The 12,153-nt window shown below is 53.4% G+C and overlaps 5 protein-coding genes across 5 annotated transcripts; 2 read left to right on the top strand and 3 right to left on the bottom strand.

Moving 5' to 3' along the window:
• Positions 1 to 344: 344 nt before the first annotated feature.
• On the top strand, positions 345 to 1,871 carry QC764_607020 (uncharacterized protein; the record flags this gene model as incomplete). The annotated part of the gene is made up of 4 exons (XM_062949205.1): positions 345 to 1,052; positions 1,108 to 1,149; positions 1,202 to 1,277; positions 1,327 to 1,871. The coding sequence occupies 4 exons, from the start codon at positions 345 to 347 to the stop codon at positions 1,869 to 1,871; spliced, it is 1,371 nt and encodes a 456-aa protein (XP_062797873.1).
• A 724-nt stretch (positions 1,872 to 2,595) lies between these two features.
• On the bottom strand, positions 2,596 to 4,065 carry SSF1 (rRNA-binding ribosome biosynthesis protein; the record flags this gene model as incomplete). Its single annotated transcript, XM_062949206.1, has 1 exon — positions 2,596 to 4,065. One exon carries the CDS (start codon positions 4,063 to 4,065, stop codon positions 2,596 to 2,598), a length of 1,470 nt encoding a protein of 489 aa, XP_062797874.1.
• A 119-nt stretch (positions 4,066 to 4,184) lies between these two features.
• Positions 4,185 to 6,039, top strand: RRP3 (ribosomal RNA processing protein). The gene is made up of 3 exons (XM_062949207.1): positions 4,185 to 4,541; positions 4,599 to 5,623; positions 5,674 to 6,039. The coding sequence occupies exons 1-3, from the start codon at positions 4,341 to 4,343 to the stop codon at positions 5,918 to 5,920; spliced, it is 1,473 nt and encodes a 490-aa protein (XP_062797875.1). The 5' UTR covers positions 4,185 to 4,340; the 3' UTR covers positions 5,921 to 6,039.
• Positions 6,040 to 6,179: 140 nt separating this feature from the next.
• On the bottom strand, positions 6,180 to 8,411 carry cwf19 (Pre-mRNA-splicing factor cwf19; the record flags this gene model as incomplete). The annotated part of the gene is made up of 1 exon (XM_062949208.1): positions 6,180 to 8,411. One exon carries the CDS (start codon positions 8,409 to 8,411, stop codon positions 6,180 to 6,182), a length of 2,232 nt encoding a protein of 743 aa, XP_062797876.1.
• Positions 8,412 to 10,475: 2,064 nt separating this feature from the next.
• Positions 10,476 to 11,473, bottom strand: QC764_607060 (uncharacterized protein; the record flags this gene model as incomplete). The annotated part of the gene is given in 2 exon segments (XM_062949209.1): positions 10,476 to 10,492; positions 10,498 to 11,473. Coding segments are annotated over 2 exon segments (993 nt in total).
• Positions 11,474 to 12,153: the final 680 nt, after the last annotated feature.

Genomic DNA, 12,153 nt, shown 5'->3' on the forward strand with positions numbered 1-12,153 from the left:
GAATGCTCGCCGCGGGATACGCAACCCGATCTGGGGCTTGCAACACCTGCTTCGGAGTCCCATCCGTGAACTCGGTTAACGACGAGGAATGAGATGTCTCGCAATGCGCGAATCTCCTCCTTCCTCCCACTATTCCTCTCTCGTTCACGCGCAATCAGCATGAAGGATAAGATGTGTTTTGCATCAGCACAACTTGTTCCGTTTTGTTCTGCTTTCTTCTGACTTACCTACACACTCTAGGGGGAGCAATACGACAGCTCTCTTGTACATTTTGACCCCTAGACATATACTAGCACCAGTCCCATAGAAAGGGGCTCGAGATACCCAGCAGGACAACACGCAGAATGATAGTCAATCTCTACTGGATCGCGCTTTTTGTTCTTCTTCCCGTCACAGTGTTGCTTATGAGCAGGAGCCTACTGGCCAAAGCAGCACGAAGTTTCCTCGCCAAAGCAAAAAGACACACATCAGACACTCCACCACCATCACCAACAGATTCCGTCACAGGAGAAGATGACCATGAGCGAATCAAAGACAAGGAAGCGCGGGCGTTCCAGATCAAGTTTCTCAAGGTGTACCTTTTTGCCATGGCGGCTGACTGGTTGCAGGGGCCATACACTTACCCCCTCTTCAAAACAGAGTTTGAGTTTCCAGAAAAGACGGTCGCGTCACTGTACATGACGACGTTTATTGCTGCGGCAATCTCTTCACTCCTTGTCGGGTTTCTCGCGGACAAGTTTGGGAGAAGAAATGCCTGTCTAGCGTTCTGTCTCATCCACTCGCTCTCGGCGTTGAGCGTGCTTTCAAAGGACTTGAAAGTGCTGTATGCGGGACAAGCACTTGGTGGAATAGGGCTGGCGATGCTCTGGACCGTGTTTGAGAGTTGGATGGTGACTGAGTGGAACACTAGGAAGCTTGGAGATGAGAGGCTAGGGACCATGTTTGGGACCATGACGAGGGCCAACTGCAGTGCTGCTGTGTTGGGTGGGTTGATTGGCGATTTGGCTGTGGAGGTGTCGGGGACGAGAAAGGGACCTTTTGTGGTTGGTGTAGTAAGTGCATGGCCATTGTTTGTGGTGAAGAAGGCGAAATTAACGACAAACATAGGCTATTGAAGCTATTGCTGCGGCCATGCTTATTTGCTGCTGGGTAAGACACTCGCCATGGGATTTTCTGGGCTACATACTGACTGATCTCGCAGAACGAGAACTACGGACAGCCAAAAGACAGCAAGGAGAAGCACATGACTCCACAGGAGACCCTCAGACAGCTTGGAGGTAAGTGCCAGAAAGACCGCCAAGACCTTGCGGTTGCTAATGGATAAAGACATCAAAATCTGGGCACTCAGCTTCATCAGCTGCTGCTGGGAAGGCACCAATTTCTTGGTCCTCTTCTTCTGGCCTGGTATTCTCCAAGACGCACACAGACGCATCCACGGACCTGACGCTGAGGATGTGCCCTATGGCCCCATCTTCGCTGCTTTCATGTTGGCCATGATTCTCGGTGCTCTGCTGTTCAGTGCCATCATGAAGAGAAAGAAGAGCCGCCTCGCCTTGCCCATCGATCCTTTCCAATCTCCCAGCAAGACTTCCTGGTTGAAGAAAGCCTTCACCAATCCCCACAACCTGATGGGCATCGTCATCTTCATCGGTGGCGGCTGTCTACTGCAATCAGCATATGTTCCAATCGAGGTCCTCGCCTTCTTTGGCTACTTGTTGTTCGAGTTTTGCAACGGCATTTACGTGCCCTGCGTGGCGTACCATAGGGGTATCGTCGTCAACGAGGGCAACAGAGCTGGTTTGTACGGTCTGATGAAGTTGCCCCACTTCCTGTTTGTGATCATTGCACTTGCGACTGCTGTTGAAGGCTAGTACTCTCTTCTCTCGCCTGATGGCCAAGTGTGCAGAGACTGATGATTCCCAGACCCTCGCCACCGGCAAACCGTCTTCCTCGCTTGCTTCTCCACCCTCGTCGCTGCCTCTCTGGCGAGCATCATTGGACTGAGGGGCTCGGCGCCGGAAGAGAAGAAGCCCGAGAATGACTTGGAGCAACTGATGGAGATGAGCGATGGTGACAGCTTCCGGGAGAAGATGCTCACGCCGCACACCCTGGCTTCGGCTTCGACACCAACGCTGTCCACCACGAGGCCGACCACGGCTCATGAGATTATCATGGATAAGCAATCCTGAGCGACTCACAGGCGTGCCCTACCAAGGCAAACCACCAGTGACGATACCCAGAAAGCTTCAACATGAACGACAACTAGCCCTCAGTGGTCAACAGTCAACTAACGAACGATGAAGTATGGTATGTGCGAGTAAGATGAACAAACGGGATAAGGGAAGGTACAAGTAACAAACATGGACAGGACGGGATTAACATGAGGACAACAACAAAAACAGCAAAAACAACAACAACAACAAGATAACCAACAACATATCTGTACTTTTCTGTAAATTAGTTATACCCGACATCTTAGCCCCTGAAACAACAAGGAAACAGACTTGATCATCCAGCCCCAATAGAGCTTGATCTCAACAACAGCAATCTCTCTCATTGAACCCGATATCTACACCCTTGGTATCTCGAACTTTTTCACTTCTTAAAAGCCTTCCTCTTCCCCTGTTTATTCCCATCGGCAATCTCCTCCTCCTCATCCTCCCAGTCCCCATCCTCCTCCATCTTCGAGTTGACCTGCTCCTCAGCATCCCCAGCCAACCCCTCGCTATCAAACCCCTTGTCATCCCCATCATACCCATACTCGTACAAATCACTATCGTAATCCTCCATATCCTCATCATCATCTTCTTCTTCCTCTTGCTGCCCCTTCTTCCCCTGCTGCTGTTGCTGCTTATTCGCCTCCTTGGCAGCCTTCTTCCTCTCCACATTCGCCTTCTGCTCCTTCTTCCTCGCCTCCTTATCCTTCCTCCTCTGCTCCCACTTCTTCTCCAGCTCCCTAATCTCCTCCCTTGTCTTGTGGACATACTCATGCCACATCACCTTGCCCGAGCACAGTCCTTCCTCCACCTTTGTCATGCGAAGCTTCATTCTCGGGCCGAGCTCGACTAACTTCACAGCCCGACGCTCAACATTGTCTTTACGCCCCGCGTCACCATCCTCATCATCACTCCCGTCTTCATTTTGTGCTTGTCTTGGCTTGTTGGAACTGTGAACCTTCCTCGCCGACGTCTCGAGAACCTCCACCTCGGCGTCGGTTTCGTACTCGCTTCCTGACGTGTTATCCGTCTCGTACCCCGCGCCGTTTTCACCCCCAATCATAAACTCGGAAATGTCTTTTAGCTTCCCCAGGTTGGGCAGCTGCCCCTTCTTTGACTTGGACGACTTTAGCAGTTTCTCGGCGGCGTTTAACCTCCTCAGTGGCTTCGACAGGCCGACTGGTTTGGTGGTGATGGCGTAGTGGCGAAAGTTGACGATGAACGTCCCGTCGTCTTCGGAAGATTGCTCCCTGTTAAGAAGGAGGACGCGACGGATGGATTTGAGGGGGGTTCGTTGCGGGTTGATTGGGGGGAAGAGAGACTGGAAAGCGGTCGTGGTGAGGGACTCGAGGTGGCGGGGGACTTTGGAGGTGTGGTCCGAGTTGGGGTTGGTGAAGTTGTTCATGACTAGGAGGGGAGGGGTGATGTACTCTTTGCCGCCCCCCTTGGGGTGTCGCTGGGCTCGCCGGACGTCCTTTGTCAAAGAGTACTTTTCTACGCGAAAGTGAAAGGTAGGGCCGCGGGGGGTGATGGCGAGGCGCATGTTGGTGTTGCCCGACTCGGAGCGGGAGAAGAGGAGGAGGTGGGAGACGCCGAGGGGGCCGCACATGGTCACGTAGTCGCGTAGGCGGTTGGCTTTGCGCTCTTTGAGGCGGGAGGCGGTGCCGGGTTCCATTACGCGCCGGACGTCGGCGGCAAGTTGGGAGATGCTGGTTCCTACTTCGCCGGCGCCCATGCGGATGACCATGGATTTCGGGTCTTTGGTGTTGATGTGGCCAGTGACGGCGGTGGGGGCGGCTGGGTTGTGAGAACCCAGGTGGGTTCTTCTCTTGGAGCGTTTCTTGGCCATTGTGGTGGTGGTTGATGTGTTTTCTCTGGTTTCGTAGACAGAAAAATGTATGATGGAGGAAGCTTTCGGCCTGCGGCAGCAAAACCAATTGATGCGCCAGAGCTTTGGCGGCGCGCAGAGAAAATTTCGGTGGGGCCTTTGCTTATCGGGACGCCCCACATGGCCGATAAGCCTGGAATTTTGGAAGATGGCTATGTAGTTCGACAGCTTCTGAAAGTCTATTTCACCGGACAAACACTTTCTTGTAAGGTTTGATTGTCCGAAACACCGTCAAAATGTCGTCAGTTAAGCGTAGAAAGATCTCCGACAACCCTTCCGCGGTGAAGAAAAAGAAGACCGAAGCACCCAAGCCCAAAATGACACCTGGGCCAGAACCCAGAATCGAAGATGCAGTATCTGAGGCCTCAGATGCCGAGGAGTCGACCACCCTTGACAATGAGAACGGGGAGGCTGCCCCAAAGACCTTCAAGGATCTCGTATGTTGGAATTGATGGTCTGCATAGTGTTTGAGTCTTCTGCTGACTTGTACCCAGGGCATCGTCGACTCCCTGTGCGAAGCATGCGACCGACTCGGATACAAGCAGCCAACCGCTATTCAGCAAGAGGCCATCCCACTTGCGCTTCAAGATCGCGACATCATTGGTATCGCCGAGACGGGTTCCGGAAAAACAGCCGCTTTTGCCCTTCCAATTCTTCAAGCTTTGCTCGACAAGCCCCAGCCCTTGTTCGCCCTCGTTCTTGCGCCGACAAGAGAACTTGCCGCCCAGATCGCCCAGTCCTTTGAAGCTCTCGGTTCCTTGATCAACCTCCGCTGCGCTCTTCTTCTTGGTGGTCTAGACATGGTACAGCAAGCTATCGCTCTCGGAAAGAAGCCTCACGTCGTCGTCGCAACCCCCGGTAGACTTCTCGACCATTTGGAAAAGACCAAGGGCTTCAGCTTGCGCAATCTTAGGTACTGCGTCATGGACGAAGCCGATCGCCTCCTCGACATGGACTTTGGCCCCATCCTCGAGAAGATCCTCAAGTTCCTCCCCCGCGAGCGCCGCACTTTTCTGTTCTCCGCCACCATGTCCAGCAAAGTCGAGTCCCTCCAGCGCGCCTCTCTCCGCGACCCCCTAAAGGTCAACGTCTCCACCTCCAAGTACCAAACCGTCTCGACGCTCGTCTCGAACTACCTCTTCATCCCTCACATTCACAAGGACACGTATTTCATCTACCTCTGTAATGAATTCGCCGGCAAGACAATGATCGTCTTTACCCGTACTGTTCTCGAGACGCAAAGAATTGCCATTCTGTTGCGCACTCTGGGCATGGGCGCTATCCCGCTCCACGGTGGCTTGTCTCAGTCAGCTCGTCTCGGTGCGCTGAGCAAGTTCCGCGCTGGAGCGAGGAATATTCTTGTGGCTACTGATGTTGCGGCTCGTGGTTTGGATATTCCCAATGTGGACTGTGTCATCAATTATGATTTGCCGCAGGATTCGAAGACATATATTCATCGGGTTGGTCGTACGGCTCGTGCGGGCAAGTCGGGGCATGCGTTGAGTATTGTGACGCAATAGTGAGTTATATCTCTCTACCTTGTGTTGACCTGAGAACTAACGTGAACAGTGACCTCGAAATCTGGACCCGCATCGAAGCCGCCCTCGGCACCAAGCTCACCGAGTACGCTTACGAAAAGGACGAGGTGATGGTTTTTAAGGCCCGGGTGGAAGAGGCTCAACGGCACGCGAGAAATGAGATGAAGAACTTGATTGATGACCGGGGGAAGAAGGGGTCGGTGCTGAAGGGCCACAGGGGGAAGAAGAGGGGTGCACCCGGGTCTGGGAGGGATAATATGGATGCTGAGGAGGGTTGAGAGGGCTCTGGAAGGTGGTGAATCTTTTTATTTTGTCTGGCATGTGCGGAGTTTGAAAAAGGGTTGTTATTTCTTGGGAATAGGGGCGGGGGTGAGTGGAGGATAGAGAGCGCCGGAGTGGGTATATACCATCTTGGGGAGTTTTACGTGTAATGAGGGCGCGCTGGGTTGGTGAATGAATACATTTGTATTAACTTTGTCACGTCCATCCTATTTCTGTTGAGTTCATCCTGCCCTGAAATGTGCATGCTATTTGAACTCACTGTCCCTCCTCCAACACCCTCGTCCAATCCCACTTCCTCCACCTCTTTTTGAACCCCTCCACCCTCTCATCCCCCCTCGTCCACCTCCCCTGCTTCTTAATCACAGCGACATCAGCATCCAACATCCCCCCAATGACCTCCCTAGCAAACCCATCCCCCCTCGGCCAACTCGCGCTATCCTCCACCACATGCCCCAACCCCCCATCAAGCCCAAACCAAGCATGAAAATACGGCATCTCCTTTGCAATGCTCTTCCGGAACGCCATCCTCCCAAACCCGGGCTCCTTGCTCTTTTTGAGAGTATCAATCACCTTTTTGTGCTGGGACCACTCCTCCCCCGCGCTCATCATCGCTTCCCTGAAAAATGCCGGTGCCGTATCCCCTAGTTCGTAAGGGATGGGGACAGCAACCATAGCGGCGTGCTGCCTGCGCTGCGGGTTCGCGGCATTTTCGTAAAAAATGACTTCTCGTCCTTGGTCGTGATACATCCTCGTCAGCGACTTCATGAAATTCCTCATCTCCTCCCACTCATCATCGTCGCATTCAAGGAGATTTGTTCGATGCGACAAAGGGACGATGACGGCTCCGCCTTCCGCACCCGTCAGCTCCGGAGCCGGCGCCAAAGTGAGATACGTCCTCGTACCCAAAGAAACAACCGGTGCCACCGGCAAGTTCCCCGGCGGGTTCTTCTCCTCGTGATAACACAGCGGACAACTGTCCAATATCCGATTCAGCTTCTTGTACTCCGTCACAGCGATATTCTTCAAGCTCGAGTCAGTCTTGTGCACCCTCTTCGCCAATTTCTCCGCATTCTCATCCAGATACTCCAAATCATTGTCGAACTTCCCATCCTTGGCGATCCTCTCCGCCAGACGCATCCCTTCCCCGCCGGCTTCGCCTTTTGTACGGCGCTCTTCGCGGACCATGTCGTCCAGCGTCATCTCGTCGTTTTCCACCACTGTGCCGCGCTCAAGACCCCGTTTGTTGGTTACTGGCTTTACTTCCCCTCTTGACCCGCCGGCCAAGAGGCGCGAGTGGGAGGCGTCGAGGACTATGGCGTTGCTGGTTGCCTGGCCTGACTGGAACGCCGCCATGGCAGAGTTGAATTCTGCTTCCAGCTTGGGCACGTCGGGGGAGTTGCGGAGTTTGGCCTTCATGAGCTGGGCGCGGAGGCGGTTGAGGGCTGATTGATCCATGGGAGGGGCCGGGGCAATTTTGTCTTCGATTGAGACGCCTTGTTCGAGTTCGGCGGGGGGGTTGCTCAGGGACGGGAAGCCAGGGGGCGGTGGTGCCTTCTTTTGGCTGACGATTCTCTCCGCGTAGAGCTCCCCGGTTGGCTTCTCCTTGCCAACGTAGCCGCTTCCGTAGACCTTTCTCCTATCCACTTCAATCTTTTCCTCTCGCGCATCGTCAAATTCCCGGAGACTGCCAAAGCGCTCAATCGCGACTTCGTCCACTGACCGGCCGGTTTCCTCGGCGATGGTGTAGACAGCCTTGAGCTTCGTCATGCGCCATTGTGACCCGTCGTCGCCAAAGGTGTATCTGACCTCCCGCGGCTTGCCGGTCTTTGGCTCCTCTGCCGGCTTATTGCTCGCCTCTTCCAGGCCCCTGTTTAGTTCCCGATGATGCAACACCCTCTTCGGCTCCTCCCTCACAGGCGAGGGACTTTTCCGTTTGTTACGCTGGACATAGTCAATATCCAGCGCAGACGGCGCCGTCATCCACGAGTCTCGGACCAATGACGACTTGGATTCACCCGGCGCGAGTTCCTCGTCTGGCAGTGGTAGGTCTTCTTTCGGGTCGGATGCTTTTAAATCCTTCGTGTCCTTCCCGCTGCGCCGGTGCCTGTCTCTGTCCCTGTCCCGGTCATCACCTCTATCCCGGTGTCGATGCCGCCTTGACTCGTCGTCCTCATCATCCCGGCGGTACCGCTTATGCCTGCGGCTCTCATCGTCTTGGTCGTCGCGTCGTCGTCTTCGATCGCTGTCTCTGTCGCGCTCTGTTGACCTGTCTCGTCTCGACTCTCGATGGTGGTGTCTATGTTTTCTGTCTCTGCGCTCCTCCTTTTCCTTTTGGCGCTCACGCTTGGCCCTTTCGGCAGCGAGAGACTTTTCAAAGTCTTCGAGGCTGTCCATGTTCTGGGGTTGTTTGCTGGGGTTGATGGCGACGATGCATTGGAAATTTAAGAAGCCAGAGCCGCCAGTGACGTCGAGAACTGGGAGCTCCATTCAAATGTGCACCGTGCACGACGCTAGGATTATAGCGCCGATGCTTAGTGGGGTAGGGGTTGTACACCAGGGGTGCCCCACTGTTGACTTCACTTTTTGGTGGCATCCTCCCCCACTGAACTGCAACATATTGAGTTGAGCAACACAGAAGTTGGAGACACAGCGGCAGTGCTGAAAGTATGTGCCATATCCTCTCATCATCTCGGAAGTGAATAACAACTTCTGACCACCACTTTTCCCCATCTCAAAACAACTCCAACCTCCAAAGTGGCTGAGCAAAACGGGAAGTAACCCTTCCGTTCGGCAGAGCGCCCATGCCCAACCTTCAACCTGACGTTGCCTCCCGCTGTCAACCACCTGTGACTATCCGAGTTCATCTCTGTACCATTCCAAACCTTGTCTTCGCGTTGGTCTCGAGAGAAAAGGACGCTTATGACTAGCTTCATTGTCCCCAACTCATGGCCGCCATGTGGCTTTATCCTCCAACAATGGATAGTCCCCTTCTCTTTTTGTTTCCACGTTTCAGGAATATCACGAGATGGTCCAGTTGTGCTCTATTGTCTCCCCGTATTCCCAATTATTTGTCTTCCCGGCAATCTTCATCATTGAGATAGACTTGTCAGTGTGCAAGGAAGTGCCTTGACCTAAAATCTCCGACAGACCGGTTTCCTTCCGGGCCCGCCCTAACGCGGCCATCCCATCCCATCTCAGCCTCTTCCTGTGTTTCCGGGATTGAAACGTGCCGGTGTTGTGTCTGTCTGTCCTGACCAAATCTGCCGACCAGCCAGGTGATCTGCTTGTGTACTGTACCAAGTATCAAGCTTGCTAATACTCTCGAGCTGCGATGACTAATGTCTTTGCAGGAGTTAATCAGGATTTAATATAGCTACGGGGCGCGCTGTGTATACTCGGATCCGATAGAGCTTGCTATCTTCGGCTGTGAAGCTTGTATTTATTTAACATTGGTGTTATTTTCGCCCTGCGCAAGTTTGAGATTTGATAATATTTGTTATTGCAAGCGTTTTATTGAAGCAGATCATAGCCTCAATAGCTATTCTAATCATAGTAGCTCCCTTAATTTTGAGTGGGAAGATATACTGCGTAAGCGCCGGTAGGAACGGCAACTACCTTGGTGTCCTGTCGTGTCGTATGCATCTCAGTGGCGGGCCGGGGGACAAGAACTCACCGCACCACCACACCATTCCCACCAAAAGCGGTTTCTCGGATTAAAATGGTCAAAAAATGGAGAGATTGTCTCTGTGCCACGAGGCGACCGCGGTGGAATTGCGTCACTGTCGTTATACCGACATCTCTCGACGTAACTTCTCTTTCACACAGAACCGAGGGGTGATGATGACTGTCGTGAAATCAGGCAACAGGTGAGAAAATGTAATGTATTAACCACAAAATTGAGAAGTGCCTATTCCCAGCCCGTAAATCCCCCAACAAGAAAAACAAAAACAAAATAAAAGATCCCAAAACGCCGACTTGCTTGTTCATTCCCATCATCAACCTTGATCCATCCATCCCACAAAAGAGCAAGAAAAAAAAAAGAAAAATACACCCCAGGGTATAACCTAACATCAATTCCTATATCCCATCCCATCCATCTTCAGCACCATTTTTATATCATTCAATCAAAACCACCCAGCTACACACCATCAATATCCATACCGCTGCTGCGTATACTGCTGCCCTTGCTGCTGCTGCTGCTGCTGCCCCCCACCCGGCTGCAAAGGCGAAGGAACCTTTGCGTAATCAGCCGGGTTATACGCCGCATAAGGCGACTTCTGAATCGAATCATGCTTCCTCTGCCCCGTGTGATGCTCCTCATTCGTCTCCCTATGCGGCGCCAACTGCTGTTGCTGCCCTGGGTACCCCCCTTTCAGATCAGGGTTCGGAGACGTGATGCTTGACTGATAACTCGCAGGGCGTGAACCTGCATTCGACCACTGGCCCTGCTGCGAGTGTGGACTGCCGTGGTTGGTGGGGGGGCGGTTTGGATCAACTAATGACTCCCGGTTAGCTGAGCTCGGTGTGGGTTGCGGTGAAATCAATGGTGAATTAAATTTCGGGGTGCGCTGACCGTTGGCAAAGACAAAGTCGCCAGGCATTTCGACGGCAAAGTTGTTGTTGTTGTTGTTGTTGTTGTTGTTGTTGGTTTGGCCGGCCTCTACGCCGGGGAGTTCCTGGGGGCCGTTATCATGGGGGATTTGCCCGTATTGGGGTGGTTGTTGCTGCTGTTGCTGGGCTGCTTGGATTTGCTGCTGGAGACCCCCCGGCCCTTGAGAGCCTGCCGTGCCGGGTCGTCCGTAGGGGTTGTGCACTGATGTGACTCTGGGGATTTGGTACGGCATTCTTGGTGAGTGCATCTGCGGCGGGGTGCTGCCGCCGTTGATAGACGGTGAGTAGTGAAGACTGGAAGGAGACGGCAATGGTGATCGTACAGTGTTGCGTCTGTCGGCTGGGTTGAGCGTCTTCAGCTTTCCGTCCTCAATCATGGCTGACAGCACACCGGCATCCAGCAGCTCGGCCTTCTTGATCATCCTCTGCACCATTTCGGCCGACGCCTTCTTCATCTGAGACCTGACATAGCTGACCATGGTGACGTTGCACTTGATTTCGATGTCCTCGCGGAGGTAGAGTCCGTCCGAAGGTACGCCTAATGCTTTGAGGCCAATCTCTGGCACCTCGGGGGGCTCGACACCGGGTTGGTTACCCGCGATGCGATAGGTGCTGCGCATGTCGATATTCATGGGCGCGTAGACGTGTGTTTGAAGCCCCCAGGGCATATCGTGAAAGCAGCCGTTGAACTTGATAGTCGAGGATCCCATCTTGCCGATTCCAGGCACGAGCTGGAGGCGCTCCGTGATCTCATACCAAGTCGAGTAATACTCATCGGTCTCGGCATTTTGAGGCGCCGCGATGGGCTTGTGGTCGATAACCAGCGGGTTGAGCGTGATGACTTCTGAATGGGAATGAAGAATATCAATGGCGAGTTGGCGGGGGATAAAGCCCGGGATGGGCGTGATGACGGTGAAGGTGTCCTTCTTCCGCAACATGGCGAATGAGTTGGTCCTGAACTCTTACGGTTGTATGAGAGAATAAAAGTTGGATATACAGTTCGCGATGGTGATGTGAGCGATTACCCGTTCCAGGTTGTTAGTTCTGGGGGATGTAGAATGAAAAACTAGAATAAAGCTGTCAGGTCGGCATGGGATATGGGGTAGGAGTGCTAAAAATGGTACAACAAAGAAGCTGTGGTAGTATCAAAGAAGGGAGAGGACGTGGGAAGCGGGTTGATCGGATGGGACCTGGGGTTTCTTGAACAAACGGCTGGGCTCTGGGCGGCCCTCGCTGTGAGTGGTTGAAGCTGCAAGACTGTTGGTCGCTCCCTGCTGGGCAGATGGGACCGGGACGTCTGTTCAGCCCAAAGAGGCCAGCCCAAAGCCTCCAGTCGCTCCATTCCCCCGCCAAGTGACAAGGTCAATCAACCATCTGGGCTGGGACTCGGAGACCCTTTGTTCCGGAGAGCCGTCCAGCACGATGACGTGAGACGGACAGCCGCGCCTCTTGTACGTACTACTTAATCGAGTAGTTTGCCATGCTGCTCTTTATCACTGCCCTCCTCTGCATCCTCTACATCCTCTATATCCTCTACATCCTGTGATGAAGTAATGAGACATGCACAAAAGCTCAGTCCTCCGTATGGGTAACCTGAGACAAGCTGGTGGTTTTGATC

Source organism: Podospora pseudoanserina, chromosome 6 (assembly GCF_035222485.1).
Source record: "Podospora pseudoanserina strain CBS 124.78 chromosome 6, whole genome shotgun sequence".
Lineage (NCBI taxonomy): Eukaryota > Fungi > Ascomycota > Sordariomycetes > Sordariales > Podosporaceae > Podospora > Podospora pseudoanserina.